At 41.9% G+C, this 20,692-nt stretch overlaps 1 protein-coding gene across 5 annotated transcripts in view; it reads right to left on the bottom strand.

The window, feature by feature from the left end:
- The window catches only part of LOC117454747 (triple functional domain protein-like), a 91,373-nt gene that overhangs the window by 15,985 nt on the left and 54,696 nt on the right, over positions 1-20,692 (bottom strand). For 4 of the 5 annotated variants that reach the window (XM_034093903.2, XM_071204882.1, XM_071204881.1 and 1 more), the window contains exons 16-42: positions 19,902-20,076; positions 19,427-19,622; positions 17,766-17,932; positions 17,356-17,475; positions 17,047-17,238; positions 16,812-16,961; positions 16,612-16,726; positions 16,298-16,413; positions 15,676-15,798; positions 15,353-15,547; positions 15,145-15,260; positions 14,147-14,213; positions 13,908-14,017; positions 13,571-13,640; positions 13,002-13,091; positions 12,507-12,599; positions 12,303-12,414; positions 12,014-12,204; positions 11,098-11,199; positions 9,805-9,828; positions 7,665-7,810; positions 7,130-7,229; positions 6,507-6,750; positions 6,284-6,391; positions 4,098-4,291; positions 3,264-3,434; positions 723-818 (exon numbers count right to left, since the gene is read on the bottom strand). In XM_034093903.2, the coding sequence (XP_033949794.1) occupies positions 723-818; positions 3,264-3,434; positions 4,098-4,291; positions 6,284-6,391; positions 6,507-6,750; positions 7,130-7,229; positions 7,665-7,810; positions 9,805-9,828; positions 11,098-11,199; positions 12,014-12,204; positions 12,303-12,414; positions 12,507-12,599; positions 13,002-13,091; positions 13,571-13,640; positions 13,908-14,017; positions 14,147-14,213; positions 15,145-15,260; positions 15,353-15,547; positions 15,676-15,798; positions 16,298-16,413; positions 16,612-16,726; positions 16,812-16,961; positions 17,047-17,238; positions 17,356-17,475; positions 17,766-17,932; positions 19,427-19,622; positions 19,902-20,076 (3,583 nt within the window). Of the gene's footprint in view, positions 1-722; positions 819-1,568; positions 2,446-3,263; positions 3,435-4,097; positions 4,292-6,283; positions 6,392-6,506; positions 6,751-7,129; positions 7,230-7,664; positions 7,811-9,804; positions 9,829-11,097; positions 11,200-12,013; positions 12,205-12,302; positions 12,415-12,506; positions 12,600-13,001; positions 13,092-13,570; positions 13,641-13,907; positions 14,018-14,146; positions 14,214-15,144; positions 15,261-15,352; positions 15,548-15,675; positions 15,799-16,297; positions 16,414-16,611; positions 16,727-16,811; positions 16,962-17,046; positions 17,239-17,355; positions 17,476-17,765; positions 17,933-19,426; positions 19,623-19,901; positions 20,077-20,692 lie in introns of those variants that run through there. The other variant, XR_004553020.1, reaches the window with a different exon arrangement.

The following is a 20,692-nucleotide window of genomic DNA, read 5'->3' as shown; positions in this document are numbered from 1 at the left end:
AAACACAGAGGAACAGAAGGTAAACAGTGTGTTGTATTCAGCTTCTCCACGTAGTCAGCTGATGCCACTCTTTCTTAAAAGGGAGTCAATCCTACGCAGTGAGAATGAAATAAATGACTAGTTTTATGTTAAATAAGTATGGAGGTCATCACTCTATGATTGGGGGGGATTTCTAACTACAGCAGTGCACCGTTTGAAATGTTTAACACTTAATTAAATGCGTATTGAAAAAATGAACATCTCTCAAGATCACCTCGGCAAAGTTCACACGGCAAGACGCACAGCTCAATTTTGATTTATTGAGTGGCCAATAATTGCTGGCTGGCCTGTGCGTGCAAAATAATGATGACACAGGCGTAGCACTCGGCACTGTGTCGTACGGATTTAGGCACAACTGAAGTCAGCATTTACAGATTTTTTTAAATAAAGTGCAGAGGAAGCCAACAAACGTGTGAGCAGATAATGAGTTCGAGGATGCGCATAAAGAGACACCATTGTTTTAATTAAGGGTGTTTTGTGGGACAACTGGTGCTACTTCTGTACAGTAGCGTGTGTGGAGTGAATCCCAGCCAAAGCACAATGACATGTCGATCGACAGTGACGTAATGATTGTCACAAATTCAGACTCCCTTTCATTGACAAAAACTAGTCATGGTAATTTAACTTTGTATGTAGGGAAACAAAAGGTGTGTGTGTGTTTGTGTTTTCCTCGGTCGTCCTACCATCTTGCTTTTGACCAGCTCTTCGATGGCGCTCACCAGCTCCGCGGCGCTGGGCGTCTCCGAACTGGAGGGACGGACCGACAGGCGAGAAGAGGTCTGAGGAGAAATACAGAGATGAGAGCGGAGAGGGGGAGAAAACACAGCATTAGAACCCGATTAAAATACAATCTAACATCTGTTCCTTCATCTCTAGATCTGTACTTTGACTGGTGTTACTACATCTCTTCCTAGTGAGAAAATAGTGCCATTTAAAGACAAAACTTATACCTCATTTTAGGAGATTTATTCAAAACAATTGAATAAACAACATTTTATCTCTTAAAAAATGACAAGAAACTTCTTGTAAATTGAAATAATCCATTAATAGATAGAAAAAGAAAAAGCTTGATACTATTTTAAGGTTAAAGATCCTGGTTAAGATTTATTTCAAGGTTAGCATTTACTTAAGTTTCGTTATAAGTTAATGTTATTTTTGTATTATTTGAGTTAGCAATGACTCAGTGAACATGTTTGTTAAATGTTAAATGCTGTAGTCTGATCTCAAGTGAAAGCCCGATGCCAGGAGCTCAAATCTGAAGCTTCAAACAAAGTATATTTTAAATCAACTTTAAACGTTAAGGTAGAAACATGAGGCTGAAATCGGGGTGAATAAAACTCAGAAATGGGAAGTCAGGTGAAATGTGAGAAAATGGTGACGGGAGAAGGTCGGGGGCAGAACAAGTGATGGATCCCTTTTTGCTTTCTCTGGTGACGATGATCATTCTTTGAAATAAAGAGAGGATGCTAACAGATGGAAGAGGGATGTGCATGTATGTAAATAATAAATATAGTTCAGGAGAGTCTCACCCTTGCTGTGCTGTGCTTCAAGACTTTCCCCAATTAGGATGTCTGGGTGAGGCTGTGTGCCCTTCTGGCCTCGCCAGCGTTTAGAGATGCCAATTACTCGCATGGGTAATGAGGTTAACGCACAGAGGGTAAAAAACGGAGATGAGGACGAGCGGGCGGGTGAGGGAGGGGGGAGTGAGGGGGTTTGAGGATGATGGGAACAAAGGGGGGCTTTTGGAATTTTGACCTAAGCATTGGGTCATATTTAGATTTTTCATCCAGGGTTGCTGCTTGCTCTGCTGACGGGGATTTTCTACTTTATTCAACTTTTTCAAACATGCAGGAAAAAGCTGCAGTCTTTAGGTTCAAGGCGTTAAAAAATTCACAAATGAGGCATTAAAGCCCTTTTGATCCGTACTGAAACCGACAGAAAAAACATCCACATTGCCATTTATTAAGAGTTAAGAGCTACACGCGTCTTCTCTTTATCTACATTTCCCCATAAGGCCCTAGCTCCTGTGCCAGGCGACTCTACAGCGGTGTGTTGTAGAAACAGGGCTTAAGTCAAAATGAGTGAAACTAAAAAAAGAAAAAGATGGAAGGAAATAAATCTACACTAAAGAAATTCAGGAATCAGAAAAATACAAAAGTTAGGAAGAGTGACTTTCAGGGGACAGAGATAGGTGTTTTTTTTTTTAAAAGCTTAAATCCTTTCACTATAGAAAGTGTTGTTGGAAAAAATAAAAGGGTTTAAGGAAGTTGCATTTAAAGCCGAGGAGCGGGGGAAAAAGGAATTAAAGAATTGATCAAGGGAAGAATCGGGGGAGAGCAGGGCATTTCAGATGGAGAGGTATGGAAACTGAGACAAAGCAAAGACAGGACATAAATCAAGGTAATGCTACAGAGTGGCAAACAGAAAACGATACAACCAGAAAACAAAACAAAAGAGAAACAGAAATTAGTGTCAGAGGAGCCTTCGCTTTGGTCGAAACTCGGAGTGCCTGAAACGATTCATTGCTTTCTGCAGACGGGAGAGTTTGATGCAACATGCCAAGATAAGAGTTATGCATAACAGAAACTACAAGGAGTCACTTCAAAGCTTTGTCAGGAAATGCCCTTTTTTGGGGGGGGGGGGGGGGGAAAGTGGGAGACTGAGATGAGGGAAAATGTAACCTCCGAGAACTTAAAATCATGAAGAAACAGAGCCTGAATAAGAAGCGTTTCATTTCTCTTAAAGAAGGTCACAAATGTTCCTAGGTCCAAACATATACATGATGTAGCGTCATTTACCCTTCAATTATACAAACGTCTATCAATGTGATGGTTTGACTCACTAATATGCTAATGACTCCCTCTAATAAATTGTTAAAGATGTCTTTCCTGTTGGCTTTTTTTTGTAAAAGTACGAACATAAAGCTTCTGAAGTTGATGGGACAAAACTCTCTGCCAGCGTCTCGGCTCATGTCACTATATATAGCTTCTCCAAGGATGAGCTCCAGAACAAAAGTCCTTTCTGACCTACAATTTGAAGAACTCCGTGAACCTACTTTGCAGCACCAGAAAAGTCTAAAACAGTTTGTGTCCTAAATCCTAATTTCTCCCCTGAGACTCTTCCTCCTCCCCCTCCCCCTGCTGCTGCTGCTGCATCATCTTTCCCTGCCCGTCCCTTTGTCTCTGACACGTGTCTCCGCCCCGCTGGGACGTCCTCCCTCTCACCTTGTCGTCCTGTGAGTCTGGCTGCAGCAGGCTGTGCTGCTGGATGGCCATGGGGGGGGGCAGGGGCACCGAGTCGGCCCCCTCCTCGCCCTCCTCCTCCCCGCAGCTCTGCATGCCCGAGGAACTGGACTTGGACAGCGTGCCGCTCGACAGGCCCTCGTTACGAACCCTCTGCAACGAGTCAGGTCATTTCATTCAGAAACAGTCTTAAATACATAAAGTACAATCAGAAGACATGATGGAGATTTGTAAGAAGGGACACCCCGATAAGGGTTATCAGAAGATTTAGAGTCCAGACACTAAACGACAAGTTCATGTATTATTTTGAAACTTTTGCAAGCTAAAAAACACCTAACACTAATCAAACTATAGGCTTATCTAACCTTAACTACTAAATGTGTTTCATCAGTGTTAACAGGGAAAATAATTATGTAAATTAAAGGCATTTCAGTATAGCTGTGATATATTTGGTTAACAGCTGCTGCCATAAGCTCGCTTTAAAGACAGACACCGATAAAGACATGGGATCTTATTGCATACCTTTGGGCTTCTGCAGACAACACTGCATTTGGAACAGATGTTTTGTTTACCCTTCATAGTTGTATGTGTATGCAAGGAGGAATAAGTTGGCACAAGGTCATACAGTCTGTCATTCAGCATATTAACTACATTAAGGTGTTGTAAAATATATTAGACTCAGCATCGTTCTTGGACCAGGATATGGCACGTATCACTTTGTTCTGTTATTTATTTAAGTAAATATATTGCACGGATGACCAAGTCTACATCACAAACTAAATGGAGACGTGATGACCGTGTGAAGTGTCCACCCACCTCCTCCACAGTCTCGTCCTGAGGCGTAGCGGCGCTGTCGTCCGAGTCTTTCTGCGAGCCCATCGTCATCTCGCCGCTCTTCCTCACGTCGCGGCTCTTCTTGTGTTTGTGGGCGAGCTTCTTCACGTGGCCGTCCGCCTTGCCGCTGCTTAGTCTGCGCACTGGGCTGGTGAGCCACTTCCGCAGCGTGTTACCTGGGAAAACACCAACATTTAATTAATGTGGGGAGGAGACGGTAGAAAAGGGAGGTAGAGCCTTTGTTTAAAAATCTAAACAGAATTTATTAGTGAACATTAATTCATTTTCTTTTATTGAATTCTTATATTTAGAGCCTTAACGTTTATTGTTGTCGTAAGAAACGGCAGTAGACTACAGAAGCCCTGACAAAGGAAAGCTAATTTGGGTGATCCATTTTCGTCTGATTTAAACTTTTCTAATGACTTATAGGCAGAAGGATAAATATATTCCAGGATAATCTTTTTTAAAGTTCCTTTTATTGTTTTTACTCTGTTTATCTATCTATGAAACAGGTGGAAAGAAAAGTTCTGTCAGGTGATTTATTTATTTGTTGTCAGGATCATTTTTGTTGTTTGTTGTTGTAATACTGACTTGGGCCACAAGAGGCCGAAGTGCACCACCAGCTATACTTTTAATTTCTCAATTCACTCTGAACTAGTGTTAATTTCGTTGACTAAAACTATGACGAAATATGTTCGTCAACGACCTTTTTTTCCTTGACGAAAAGGAGACGATGACGAGACGGCACCGACAGTAGTAAACAATAACTGTAACGAAATCATCACGCAATATCGTTGACGAAAAGTGACGAGACGAAAATGTAGTTTACTAAATAAAAACTATGACAAAATCTCTCTTTACTTTCGTTGACGAAAAATGAGGAGACGAAATATTATCAAAGATAACGTTACATTTCTGATAGTCAGTTTTTCTCCCAGCAGTTCCATTTCCGGTGCTGCGGCAGAGCAGCAGCTGTTTCTGTGCTGCGCGCGGCGGGAAATTTGAATTACACCGGGCAGCGGCACAATATGAACTGTCAGGAAGACTCGGGTGGTCGAACTCATGGTCTAACTAACCTTATTTAACAGAAAATAAAATGGCAACAACAGGGTTTAGGAGCAGTGGTCGCGTTAACCGAATACCCCCTGTCAGCACGAGTGAGTGATACATTGTCCACTCGACGGATAATAATGGATTATGACGGAAATGTTACGATCCTGTCCGTCAAAATGACTGACAATGAAAAAGTCTAAAGCCACCACTGCTTGGGAGAAAGAAACTATGTGATATTTGGGCCCATTTTCGCTACAATGAGGCGGAGAGAAAAAGCGAACGCATTGTTTCATCAGAAGGGAAGCAATGTGGCCATAACACAGCTGGTACAAACACCACAAACCTGACCAGATACTCTCTGCAAAGCTGCATTCTTAATAATTCAACCTGTGTTTTTCATCAAATAAGGACAAGATATAATCTTATTTATTTATATACTAAAATGACAAATTATTGGTTTTGGCTAGACTAGTTTGACTGAAATGTTCTATATAATCTGATGACTAAAAAAGACTCGACAGTTTTCATTGACAAAAAGTAGACTAAAATAATTAGTTTTCTTTGACTAAAATAAGACTAAAATGCTCAGACTTTTAGTCGACTAAATCTTGACTAAAATGTTTACTGTTTTAGTCGACTAAAATAAGACTAAAATGCTCAGACTTTTAGTCGACTAAAACTTGACTAAATAAAAACAGGATGAAGGTGACTAAATATGACTAAAACTAAAAAGGAAATTTAACACAGGACTAAGACTAAAACTAAATTAAAAAATAGCTGACGAAATTAACACTACTCTGAACAGAAGATATGATGTGTTTGGCAGGTTTTAAACATTACAGTCATGACTTCTTTGCTGAAATTAGTATTCCATGTTTCACAGATAAAAAAATAAGATTATCCAGTTTCCTTTTTCATACCTATTCTTAATTCATAAACACGAGAGATATCACACTTCAAAAATAGATGACCAGATCGCTTTTTGGTCTCTCTCTATTACACCAGCACTTTTCAATAAGAGGTTTTACTTCAATATTGCCCGAGTGGAAAAAGGAGTCTCATGCTGCATGTTTTTTCGTAACATTGATGAGGTTGTGTGGCACAGGAGACCCTACCTGGTCTTTTGGGCCCCGGTGAGGTGTGGGATCCGATGCCGTGACCCGGCTGCAGCGTGGCGGACGACCCCGGCATGATGGAGTCGTTGCTGCACACTGACAGAGTGTCTGGAAGACAAAGTATTTAAATAAGCTTTTGTTTCAGCCCATGAACCGGTGATACACGGAATATTAACCTGTACTGCTTCATTACATACGTATATTTGACCTCCCTAACAGGTACCTTTGTGGTTGTAGATGCCCTCCATCTCCATGGATGAGCGTGAGTGTGCGATGCAGAGCATGGAGCAGGGCACCAGCCCCTCCATGGCGGGGGAGCGGTCTGTGGTGCGGACCAGGCACCAGTCCGGCTTCTCGTGGCAGCGCTCCAGAACCTCCACCGTCTGACCGCGGCGCACCGTCAGCTCGTTGCTGTTGCTCGCCATGAAGTCGTGAATCACCACCGTGAGCTCACAGCCACCGGAGAGCTGAGGGGGGGATTATCAACAATGTTATAATGATAATAAGATACGATACAATATGATGACATACGATACCATTCCTCATGATACAATGTGACAGAAACGACAACATAACAAAGATATCATACCAGATATGATAACATAAGATACCATACCATATGGTATTATACTATACAATATCAGGGGTAAAACATAGAGCAGTTGAATTTATGGATTGAAAAATATGAACAAAGTAGGTACATACAATGCAGGTCGTAGACGTTTTTACATGGGGTCTGACGCATCATTTCTGGTCATCAGTAGGTGTAGGTGTGTGTGTGTGTGTGTGTGTGTGTGTGTGTGTGTGTGTGTGTGTGTGTGTGTGTGTGTGTGTGTGTGTGGTCACCTTGTCGCTGTCCAGTGTGTTCTGTGAAGTGCGGGATGCCAGAGAGATGGTGTCTGGTTGGCTGCTGCCTTCACCCTGACTGTCCAGGTCCTCTCCGTCCCTAAAACAAACACAAAATCATCAATAAAAGGTGCAACGAATTTCCGAGTTGGGCTCCACAATTACATTTAAATTGTCTTAAAATCGCAATGTGGACTGATGCAATATTCAAATCACAGGAAAGACAATATTTGTTAAAGGATACATGTGGTAATGGTGGAGCTACAGAGATATCTCGGCCTACAAATCGTATACTACCGACTTACAAAATAATAGTATTTGCTACATATCATTAAAAATAAATCCCCATTAGAATTGTAATATATTTTCCAATGAGACGTATAATTCAAAAATGATCAGTCCCTCTAATATCGTTAATCATGTCGAGATGCAATATCTGCCAAAAGAAGCACAAGCAGTCATTTGTGCAGCCTTACGTAATTCAGAGTGTCTGTGATGATAACAACATCAGTTTCTTGCAGTGTCTCGTGTTTACCTTCCCCTGCCCTTGTGGTGCTTGGCGGTGGTTGTTTTGGGGATATGAATGGGCTCCTTCAGCGCTCCTCTCAGGTGGATGGAGCGCTCCTGAATCACCTCTCTGATGTGTTTGATCCAGTCCTGCTTGTTCTCGATGCTGGACGCCTGTTCGTGTTGAAAACACGTCGAGGGTTAGAGTCATCGGGAAATTCACTTTCTTTGGAATTCTTGTTTCACTCTGGGTGCTTCTCACAAGTCTGACTTTACCTCATCTCTTATCAACTCAATTTCAGATTATTTTATATTATAAAACAGACAAGTCAAATCAAGCAATCTGATTGGTTCTTATCCGTGATATAATGAGCGTATATCACGGGTAGAATTGTAGTCAACTGTTACATCACGTCCGTTACGAAACTAACTAACATTTAAGGTTATGGATATGGATATGGATATACTTTATTAATCCCCGTGGGGAAATTGTTTCTCTGCATTTGACCCATCCTAGTGTTAGGAGCAGTGGGCTGCCATTTTGAACAGCGCCCGGGGAGCAGTGTAAGTAACGGTGCCTTGCTCAGGGACACCTCGGTAGCACTTGGTCTTGCCGGGACTTGAACTGGTGACCTTCCAGTTGCCAAGCCAAGTCCCTTTCCTTATGAGAGTCTTTTCTCTTTTAAATGATTATTCCTGTATTTTCTTTTCTTAAAGATCAGGTTCTAATAAGTCACTTTCCTACCATGATAGCGCGCCAGAAAACTTTTCCAAGCACATTTTTTTATTGACATCCACTATAAAATCCTGTGTCGTCCCATCCCCTTGCTTTTTACTGTTCATTTCAACCATTTATATGTTCAGAGATTTAAAAAATGTATCCATTACTGCGGCTAAGTTAACGTTAGCTTAACAATTTCCACTTTTTTTTAACACATTTTTATTTATTTTACATATAACAGTTTATTAGCATTACTTTAGCTAACTATATCAACTGTATGAATAGTTAGGAATCACTGTCTAAAATATTTCACTTTACAATCTTTCATTAGGTTTGAAAAATGGATTTATTTTATGGGTCACATGTGCTGCTTTTGATCATCTAGTTCAGGGATGGGCAAATGGTGGCCCGGCAGCCAAATACCGCAAAAATAATCTGTGATGCGTTTGTGTGTATTGTGTTTGTTTCCCGGGGAAACACTCACAAGAAACACCGGCTGTTGTTATGCCTGCTGTGACGTTAAGTTAAGGCTTGTAATTATGCCTTTACAAGCTTAAAAGTTGCATTTATCATCTGAATTTGGCGAAACAAGCTTAATATTCTAAAAACCAAGACTTTGTTTATTTGAAATCAGATGAAAACAAACTGTCACGGACCCTGCCGTGTTATCTATGATTACTACGCTTTTCATTCATAATTTCAGCGGGAGGGAGGGGGAGCGCCGCTGAGGAACAGCAGAGTGCGGGTTGACGGGTGTCTGTGTTGACATTGTGGAATAAGGGGAATGCAGAGACTGGCTACAAGTGTCTTAGGTTCAAGTTAGACAACTAATGTCTGGGTGAGTGTTCATGACTTCATGTTTATGTCATCTTAATGGTTAATCTCAATGCACACATTTTCCGTGCTTTCCAATAGTTTTATTCCACTGTTAAATAACCTGTTCAATACAAACATGCCACTTGTGAAAATTAAATAACATTTCTGTGAACTGATATTTGTTTAGTGAGCTTATTAGAGAATGTTCCCGGAAAGATTTTCAAATGTCAATGAAGATGTCAGACGGACAACTCGAAATGTGAAAGTGTTCCAGGATGTCTCTGCACAGATCGCCCCGCCTACACTGCGTTGCTACCCCAGGACCTAAACTGTAATGGAAATGCGCCAGCGAGGCCTGAGCGAGGACGCTTAGGGACGGTTAAACGGGGCTACCCCGCTGCAAAAATGTGCCATTAGTATATTTGTTAATAATTACATACAACACATGGAATTTGTGTGTGTGTTCCAAGTGAATCTGCGGCCCCCTGGTGGCCAGTACATCAATTATGTGGCCCCCACCACCATCCAAGTTGCCCATCCCTGATCTAGTTCAAGCTATAGATTCAAGAGATGTCAAGAGTTTCAGACTTGTGAGAAGTGAGGGCTGTGTGTCGGGATAGTTCGTACTCACCATGTGTTTGGATCCCTGACTTAGCTTTGAATTTAAAATAGAAAATAGAAAATGTCACTGGTTTGATTATAGCAGATAAACATGACATTTGTTATGCTGACAGAATGATTTGACATGATACAAACGCACAACACTGATATTCTGCCTTGACAGCGCACTGTAGGCCAATTCAATGTGAAGCAGATTGGATGGTTGTGTGTGTGTGTGTGTGTGTGTGTGTGTAGATTGTTATGAGACACACTTCGTTAACAATGCACATATCACATGACAGCATCTCAGCGGTTAGTTTGTAAGTCACCAGTAACATTGAGTTGTAACGCTCAGAAATAAACGTGTGAGGAGTTTGGCTTCATGCTGTTCCAACGGCTCACACTAACTCAAATCCATCTGTTCAAAATTCAAAAACTCAAAGATTTAAAACTCATGCCGTATACATTTCTTTCATAACGCTGTTTGGATCATTAAAGGGTCTCTATTATGCATTTTGGGGTTTTCCTTTTGCTGTATTGTGTTATATAGGTTTATGTGCATGTGAATGGTCTGCTTATGTTTACTTCCATAACTTAGTGACATCACTATGTAACACTAGCATTTTCCATTGGTGCTCCAATACATAATGCGTGATAGGTTAAGGGGCGGGACATCTCGAAGCAGTTGACCAATCACAACAGAGCCAGCCAGCTAAAATAAAGGTCTTTATGAAAATGAAAGCACAACACACTAATATGAAACCTGATAATGAGCATAACAGAAAGCTTGTTTTTCAGTTAGAGAATGGCGACTAGTCACTTTGTAAAGTGGCATAAAGCCAGGATGGGAGACTGTGGGCGTGCAGGGGTTGAATCAGTGTCAGCAGCGTTGGTGGAAGCATGTCAGCCCACAGAGAGATACAAACATCCAGAGAAAGTACAGCCGCACATATACAGATGTGCCTGTGTTCGTTAACGGATGGATCAAAGCAGAGGACAGAGAGACACAAGAAAGAAGACAGAAATCAGGAGGAGGAGAAGAAGAGAGGAGTTTGTCACTACAGAAAGCTGCTCATGCTCAAAGGAGACGTCAGAAAATACAATACGGGACGGCAGAGAATGTGAGTGTGTTGAATATGAAGAGGAGAGCGGAAACTGGGGCAGACCAATACACAGCTTTCAAAAGCATCGTTTCACAATCATATATAGATCCGTCAGTGGCCTCCAAGACTTTTCCTTTGCTGCGATGTTAGCGTTCTGCCTTGGAAAATGTGTATTGGTCAAACCCTTAAAGACGAAGAAAAAGTGAGGATGTGTTTTTTACCTTGAGCACAATCTTGTTGTCGGACGTCGGGGTGCGTCCCACCCACAGAGCAAACTTACAGGGGTCTCCTTCGACGTGCTCCGTCACCCCCAACTCTGACGTCTGGGGAACGAGACGGGGACGATGTGAGCAGATCAGAAATATAAGCGGTACAATGGCTGTTGAACAAAGTTCTTGCTCCAGATGACGTGTTATTTCTTGAGTTATCTGAGACCGTGTTGATTCAGGAAGGGTCAATAAGATCTAACTACAGTACTGACAGTGATGACATGAGGCACAGAGGAACATTTGAAATGCTACTAATGTCAACTACAAATCACAAAAAGTCTATAAACACTCAAAAACGATTTTAAACTCAAGCTTTTTACCGGGAGATTCTGACATTCACCATGTTAGTCTACGTAGGATTTTGAAGCTTAAAAAAAAAAGTTAGTCATTTGAGTATTGATATGTTTGTAAAGAAGCATAATGGGCATAATGGGTTGTCAAAATAAACAACTTCAATCATCAATTCATCAACAAGGAACCAGTAAAAGCAGCTGCAATACTAAATATGACGGCTGCTTGCTTGCCGTTTACTTCCTGCCAAAGCACCTCCACTTATTTTTTACATTTGTAGCGCAATGACTTCAGACATTTGTTTAGACATCCTTGACTTAATTTCAATGTTTGCACACGGCCCTGCAGTCTCAAGCTCCTAAAAAGGTTTTATCGTTTTAAGAACACAGCTATAAACAATTATGCAACTTAAGAACGGTTTCATGAATCATTTCTAACAACCTTTTTTTCAAGGACATATTTAAGATGAAGATATTAGTGATTTGGACCTAATTATCTTAATTCAGTTGCTCTAATCAATCGGATGCATGTTATCCAAATACCTTTCATTGCGTACAGTGCACCATCGTCTACTTACAAACAGTTTGCTCTTGTAGATGTATTTGCTCCTGCCGTTTGAGTCCTTGACCTCCTTGCTGAAGATGAGGGACATCTCAAAGAGGAAGAGGTGGCGCTCCCGACCCTTTCGGATCAGAGTCTTTGGGTCCCACACCTGGAAGGAATCCTGGAGGATGAGCTCGCCCTGGGACTCCAGGTTTTCATCGAAACCTGGGAGAAAGAGGGTTTTAGAATGTTTACTTGATTTATGAAGAGATTTAATTCAACAGACAGTAAGAGATCAGAGCCACATAAATAACGAGCGTCACCTTCCAGCATGGAGAGGTGCATGGCATCGTTGGCTTTCTTAGGGACACTGAGCATCACCTCCAGGCCGTCCTTTATTTCTCCTTTCCCTTCTTCACAGCAAGTCAGCAGCTCCTAAAAACACACACACACACACACACACACACAATCAAACAAGGAACTAATAGAGACGGCCACCTCAGCAGTGAGATTTGAAGGAGTGTTACCTTCAGCAGGAGCTGGTATTTGGTGATTCTCTGCACAGGTTTGATCAGATAGGAGGAGATGGAGTTGGCCAGTCGGTGCCTCTGTTGAATTTCCTGTAGAGAGAAGAACCGTGGTGTGATTGCATGTACCGTACTTTTCGGACTATAAGCCGCGACTTTTCCCCCATTTTTTTTGTACAGCTAACGGCCACTAGGGAACCTCCTAAATCTATGGATTTTACAGGTAATATTAACCACCTTTAACTCTATGGGCTCTATGACCGGTCCGCGCCCGCCACCTTTAAGCGGCGGGCTCCAGCAGGAAAAGCTGGAGGCTGGAAAAGAGTGAGACAGGTAGCGCGCCAAAGTAAAAGTGGAACCGAGAGACAGAACGAGAGCAAGACAGACGGACAATTTAGCTGCTGCGGCTTATATGCAGGTGCGCTTTATAGTCCGAAAAGTACGGTAGATGGAAACACATTGAATATTGAAGAAACGGTCGTTGGTGATACTCACATCAAAGTAGTTCCCAGCATGCTCTAGGATGAGCTGGGTGGAGTCGGGCTTGTTCTTACAGTAGTTCACATACATCTGGAACTTATCAGCCTAGAGGAGGGAGAGAGATGTTTACAATAGTTGTAATATTAATAGCATACTTTAAGGATATACCAGGCAGCTTATTGCAGCGACACATAACCTGCATGCTCTCTGACTGGCAGAATAAACTCTAAATGAAAATATTAAAGTATAAAACAATATATCCAGTGTTGATTTTATCTAAAGGAAACGGATACAAAATATATTTTTGTCGAATAGTAGGTCTGGGAACACATTTTAAATTGGGTTTATCATTAATAATATCAATAATTATAAGGGTCTTGTCCACAAAAGTAGACATGTGGCATCCCAGGTGAAAGCACATCATACTCAGTCACAATACATACCGTACATAATGTGTGATAAAAATGTGATTGGTGTTTTAGCAAAGATGCAATTAATTGAAGTTGCTGAATTGGCTCAATAATATCTTACGAAGGTTAGTTTTAAGACTTCTTTAAAGATGCTGGTGACCAAATGATACGTACCCATGTGACAAAGCAATGCCCAACATCCTCCGGTAGCTGCTCATATTTCTCCAACTCTTTGAGGAAGATACTGACGATAAAAAAATGCAGTATTAAAATGTGACAAACATTAAGACCTTAAAAAAGGAATGACTAGTTATATATCAAAATAGAATCTAACACTCTGTATACAGCTTTACAGAGGCATATAATATATGAAGCTGCTCGAGACTGAACTGTCTTTTCATGTTTTTCATATTAATTAATATTATATTTTGTATTTAAAATTTGATTTAGTTTATTCTGGATCTGTTTAAAATGTGATCTTATTGACAAAGTCCTCAAAGTTGTTTCTTACTTATGGTGGAACTCGAATAGGTCCTGCATGTTTCCAAAGATGATGTGCTCCTTGTTGATGATCCCTGGAGGAATCTCCTCCACGCCACTGGTCATCTCCCACAGGTAGGTCTGAAAGAGACAAACAAGACGGGATTTAAAACAGGTTTTTCTGATTCCTTTCCAGATGATGTGTGAAAAGCTGTTGCACAACGGCGGCATCAGCAGGTTAACAGCGGTGGGTTGTGAAGCTGAACTCACATCCATGCACTCCCGCAGGTCTCGCACGTAGGCTTTCTCCGTCTGAATCAGCTCTGCCATGATGAACCTGGACACACACACAATTCATTTGTACAAAGTCCTCATGCACATAACGATAAATCACCAGCGTCAACCGCTCTCTTTCAGCCCGTCTGCGTAACCCATCTACAGGAATGAATAATGAATGAGGGCCATAACACTGAGTTGGTCATAAAGCATCCTGAACGACTGAAATCACGCTCATGATTTGTGACGCTCGTATAAAATAACGCAGCCTCCTTTTCCTGTTTCACGCTACATGTAGCTTCAGCTGTTGTGTCTGTACTTCTTGAGGAGGAGGAGGAGGAGGAGGAGGAGGAGGAGGAGGAGGAGGAGGAGGAGGTTTAAATCACGCAAATCCATTATGTGCCAGATTTAAATTGAACTCACTCTCAGAACCACTCACAGGTATAGAGCAAGTATGACTACAGTGCTGACGTTGATGTCGACAAGGACAGAGACGGGCATAATAATCATTCTTTAAAGAAACCAACTTAGTTACCTAATACCTAGTCTGCTCAGCTGCAAATGTTGGCACTGGGCCAACTATTTAATTACACGTCCAAACAAACAATAAAACATATCTCCAAGAAGGGGACATGTAATCAAATATATGCTGACTTGCTACTAGTTGTATAGGCGGTAGGCATAGCACGTACTGCTTTTAGCTATGCAGGCTACATGCTAAACACTTTCATTTGGCAAAATGTAAATACTTTTTTAATGTGCTGTATTATAGGAACTAGCTTTTTATTTATAAATATATTTATGTATATTGTATCGACATATTGAGTAGATGAAAATAACGCAAAAACATATCAATTATAAAAATAATAAAAACATTTAAAGACAATTCCATAAAATACAAATTAAAGAAGAAATAAATAAAAAATAAAAAGTATTGTATAAAGTGATTTAAGAAGATAATTCAGTTTTTGGGGGAAAAAGTGGTGACATACTCCTTCCTCCGCGCCGACTTGCGTTTCTCCTCGTTGAGCTCGTGAGCGGCATCGCGCAGTTTGACCTCTGACCCCGGAGCTGTGGCGGGGATGATATCCAGCTGGAGATCCTTACTCTGAGAAGAGCACAGACAAATGAATACGTGACTTGAAGAGGCAGGCGTAACTTCAATGATGTGATTTTCTACCAAAGAGTATGAGCACGTACGGCCTTGTTAGAGTCCGAGGAGATGCCGAGGGCTTTCTCCAGGCTGCAGCGGTACTTGTCCATGCGCAGGGAGAAGTCTCGGTAGCGCTTGTCCACAGCCGTCACCCACTTCTTGATCTCTCCAGCGTGACTGTGGCCTTTCTCACAGAAGCCGTCAGCCAGCTGGATCAGCAGCTTGACACGCTCCTTAGTTTGCTGAAGGAGAGGGGGGAATACAGAGTGTTATAAGTACACACACACATAGCGACATGTATCCGTGTGTGTGTGTGTGTGTGTGTGTGTGTGTGTGTGTGTGTGTGTGTGTGAGAGAGAGAGAGACCAACCTTGGCTGTGATGTGGAAGTCCTCGTGCTCCTTCAGCAGCTCCTGCGTGTGGTGGATACTCGAGCCGGTGGAGGTGTGTGTGGAGAGGTAAAACTCCCCGGTGTCATGAATCCACTCGAGAGCCTGAAGACACCAAAACACACAAACACGGTCAGATCACAAGAGAAAGCAGTGTATATCCACGGGTACGAAGGTATATAAGTTCAGATCGGTGATGTACATTTCCACTGTACCTTACTAAATGGTGAGGGACTGAATTTCATTGTATTCCCTTTCCTGCTTGACCTTTATCCACTAAATGTATCTGCCAGATTTAGTCACTTTGGAGCTCCAGTCAGATTTACTATAACATTATTTCAAAAGAATGTATCATGTGTTATTAAAGGTTAAAGTAAAATAGTATTGATCCCTTGGTGAATTTAACACGGCTCTTCCACCAGCTGCAGCATGAACCCGTTGAAATGCCTCGATAACTATAATCGAATAATGTACTTTATACATTATTCTGCATAACAAATACTTATCAAAAGAAGTAAAGATCGGAGTACTTCGTCCACCTCTGCTTCAGCTACACAAATGTCAGTAAAATAAATGCAGGTGTGTGTTTTTGTGCTTCCTGTACCTGTTTGGCGCTGCGTTCAAACACCACGTACTGCTGACACTGGTCCAGCCGCCGCTTCCTCATCGTCCAGAAGTGGAGGACACGGTTCTCTCTCTGCAGCAGCTCATTGAGGATGTCTGAAAACAACAGAAAACAGATTCAGATCACAAGTTCCCAACTATGCAGGAATTTTGCACCAAGTCTTGGCTTTAAAGAAAGTATATTACATAACAATAATGTGATGATTTAGTCAAATTTGATTTTATTCTTTTTCAGCATCTTGTAAAAACACCTTTATCCACTGCTCTTAATAAATCACTTTTTCCATCACTTACTTTTAACCTGCTGTTCTGGTGCTTTCACGTGGCTCATCATCCCCGGCATGTTGACGCTGTTCCTGTGCATGTACTTCAGGAAGACGTCTGCGTTTCTTCTGGCCAGAGTGCATGCCTGGTAGGAATATTAACACACACTGAAATCAGAGGTGGAACTTGACACTATTCCAAGGGGCCATATTGATCATGTTGTGCGTTACCTTGAGGAACGCCTCCTTCTGCTCCAAGTGTTTGCTGATCATGGGGCTGACGTGGTCCGTCTCACAGTTGGGTCCCAGTTTGTCGGCTCCTCCGCACCAGTCCTCCTCTCTCTTGTACTCCTGCTCCAGGCTCTCCAACACACTGCACACCTGAGGGGACACACTCACTTAGTCTGGGGAACACAGGAGTTATGGTGGAGAAGATAAAGTCACATTGAGTTCTGGAGACTCCTACCTGTTCAGAGGTCTTGTAGAAGGCCACTGAGGCGTTGACCAGCTTGAGTCTGTCCTCCATCTTGAGCATGAGCTGCTGCCAGTGGGAGGCCACGCTCTCCGCACAGTCCCTGATCAGGTCCATGTCGTAGTGGTTGGCCTGGAGCAGAGCCTCGGCCTTCTGTTGGACCTGCAGCGCACTCTGGTGGGTTTTCTGCACACGGGGAAGACGTGGAGAGAGGATGGGGTTAGGATGACAGAAGATATTGAGCAATAAGGTCAAATCGAGGTTAGGGTTAGAAACTGATGGGCTAAATACACACTGTCTCACCTCAATGGCGTGTTGAAACTGTTCGTGTTCCCTCTGCAGCTGCTCAGCCTCCTGCAGCGAGCTGGCTGTTATGAGACCGGCGTTCAGCATCGACTCGCCGTTTCGAATCCAACCCAGAACCTACAAAAAAAAGACGGAAGCTCTGTTCAAATCTGACCAATTCCAATGTTATTACTACTTCAATAAAAATTCCAGACACAGTGGAAACCTCTCAGTACTGTGTCCGTCCATGTTAAGCTGAAACTTGTAAAATAAATAAACTACTGTGCAATGTATAATTCAAATACACTGTAATACATTACAGAACCTACTGTTTATAAAATATAGATTACATAAATTGGTACATGTGTATATATACATTTCAGCCTGCAGATGGCGCCCTGCCTCAGGTGTAGCTCTGTGTTTCTCACCTGCTTGACCTCGGCCTGCAGGTGCCTCAGCTGGACGCACTGCTCCAGGTGTCGTCGGTGCTGCTCGGCGGCCAGGTCCAGTTCTTGCTGCTTCTCGTGGAGAAACTCCAGCAGGTCCTGAACCCGCGTCGCCATGTCAACGTCCCGGTCGCACAGCAGCTCCACGCCTGCAGGGGAAACACACAGCGAGGTTAGACAGAAGATAAGACGATGATGGAAATTGCACAAAAATGACCACAATATATCAAAATAGAGTTATAAATACAGCATGTTTACGTATACATTTATATATTCAGTTTAATATTTAATATTCCATCGCTCAGATACTTATGTATATATAATAACTTGCTTTATATCTTGTTAATTTGTAAATTCAACATGTATATTTTCTACTTTCTGGTTTATTTCTAGTCTTTTAAATTTGTATTGTACAATGTACAATATGCTGCTGCAACAAAAAATACGTAAGTACTATCTATCTTATCGTAGAAATAAGAGATCAAAATGAAACAGCAACTAAAGTAAGATACCTTCAGTGAACAGTTACATTGCACACTACTTTGAAAATAAAAATGCTACTTTATGTTGAAATAAGTAATAATCCACATTGTTATTGTTACCAGCGTTTTCTCTTCACACGTCAAATACCCAAATCTCTAATTAGTAATCACATTGGCATTAGTCCTACCAAACAAACCTCCTTCATAATAACCGCTCTGTGAATCATGTTCTCAGCACGTTTCCATACACGTGACATGATGTAACCGTGCTTTGTGGGGTTTTACAGAGCACCTATTAGCATGTGAGATCACAGGTGAGTTATTATAGTTGATGAGTGGGAGCCTCATCACAAACACCGACCCGACACCTACACTGTATCAATATTATACTAATGTAGCCAACACAGAGATACGTGCAGCAGCAGTGAACAGGAGCTGTATCCTGATGAAACCCTCAGTCGCACCATGACTGGTGTCTGATGAGGCGACAAACATCTCTTCACCTCTACGGCACAGACTAGCAGTATCACAGGAAAAGAGAAACAAAACTACTTTAGGAATTCACAAGACATTTATAAGCATGTTATGCCTAGAAAGAAACCTGGGGAAGCAGAGTAAAGCATGAATGAGCCTAAAGCCCTGAAATGAGTCAGCATTTTACCACCATCGGTGAAATCAGATCTGTGTTTAACACAAGCTTAAGAGATTCTAACGTTTCGTTCTATGAAATAAAATACATCAGTAAATACCCCACTGGTGAATGTCCAGAGAAATGCGTAAAAACTACGGCTGTTTAAAAAGTGCCTAATTGAGACTAACTGCATTAACTCTTTTAAAATCATAAAAGCAGTGTTAATATATAGAGATTATTCTGCTGAAAAAAAACATGTAAGTATCAAATACATGTGTTTTCCACAAATCCATTTTCAGCAGTATTCCAAAATCCAGTGGTAAATCCCATCGCTTTACGACAAGGGACATCTTGCAAAGCTTACTTCTGGGTCGGCCTACAAACTACGTCATCACTGCACCACCAAAACAAATTCTAACTGAAGGTAAGCTACCAAAAGAGGACATACCAATGGACGCAAGGAAAGTGATTGTGAGCCGACCGCTTTGTTGTCGGTTCCTTATAACAGCCAGTGTTGGCGTAGCACTCACCAGAGGCCTGCACCTCGTTGACGTACTGCAGCAGCTCCTGGCCCTGGTGGATGACATCGAAGGTGAGGTTGTTCATGGTCAGGGCTTTGTCAGCGTGGTGCTGCAGCCGCTGCTCGGCCAGCGTCAGATCCTCTGTGTCGAATTCTGTCATCTGACCCGTCAGCTCCTCGTTCCACGACTCCAGGTCAGAGATGATCTGAGGGAGGACAAGCGATTCCATTTGAACGAGGCTACACACATATGTATCCACAATGCTGAAAGGACAATGGATCTGAAGTAGTAACACTTATAACGCATATATTTTCTAAACTGTATTACAACTTTGAGCTTTCTTAGGTAGATTGTCTTAGAGATTGTAGCACTAAGTTTGCATCAGGACTAGTCACATCTTTACTATTTTAATTAGTTAAAATGTCTAAGATTGACCACAAGTCACTCAGACACACACGGCCTCTCTCCTCGCAGGCAGACTCACGTCGATGGCGTCCCGCTCGAAGATGCGCAGCTGCAGGAAGAGCTCCAGTTTGATCTTCCTCTCCTGGAAGAGCTCCTCCATCTGGGCCTGGGCCTCATCCAGCTGCTGCAGCACGCTCTCGATGTGGTTGATGGAGCTGTTGTGGGGCGTCTTGTTGCTGGAGATGGCCGAGTCCCTGCAACAGAAACGCACAAACAGCCGTAAAGACACAGCGGGGCAGGATGCCAGGAGATCTTCAAGACTGCTGCCTCAGTGGCCGACTCAGCGGTTAAACAGCAACGCAGTACTTTCAAGAAAGGAAGTTAATGTTCATTTAAATTGTGGAAGTCGGCATGAAGAAAATAGGGACAATTTCACCTTTAAAATGCAATTGTTCAATGCTGGATTTTGTAGAGTAGGCTTTTTATGTTGCGATTGCTTTTATAACATATTTTAACTTGTGTACTACAGCTTATCAGCAAATAGTCTTTCTGCAACTCTCAATAACGTCCCACACATTATTTAACAATCTGCTGTCTTCTGTGTTTTAATTTTGTTTTGTCAGTCCAAATCCCAAAGATACTCAGATGTATATGAAATAACAAAAAAGATAAATGAGGACAATATTTCCATATTTGTAAGGGTGTCGCAGTACTTTCTGCAATTCATTGTATGAAAAAATACTATGATTTACACATCGCAAGTATTATTCTTGGGTCAAGATTACCCCTTTTATACGCACATATTACTTTTGTGATATTGATTTATTTTTTCAATAACATGTTTTAAGTATCGTTCCATATGTTGCTTTT

The sequence above is a fragment of the Pseudochaenichthys georgianus genome, chromosome 11 (genome assembly GCF_902827115.2).
Source record: "Pseudochaenichthys georgianus chromosome 11, fPseGeo1.2, whole genome shotgun sequence".
Lineage (NCBI taxonomy): Eukaryota > Metazoa > Chordata > Actinopteri > Perciformes > Channichthyidae > Pseudochaenichthys > Pseudochaenichthys georgianus.
Note: the sequence above shows the minus strand (reverse complement) of the source record. Positions and strands in the feature narration are given on the sequence as shown.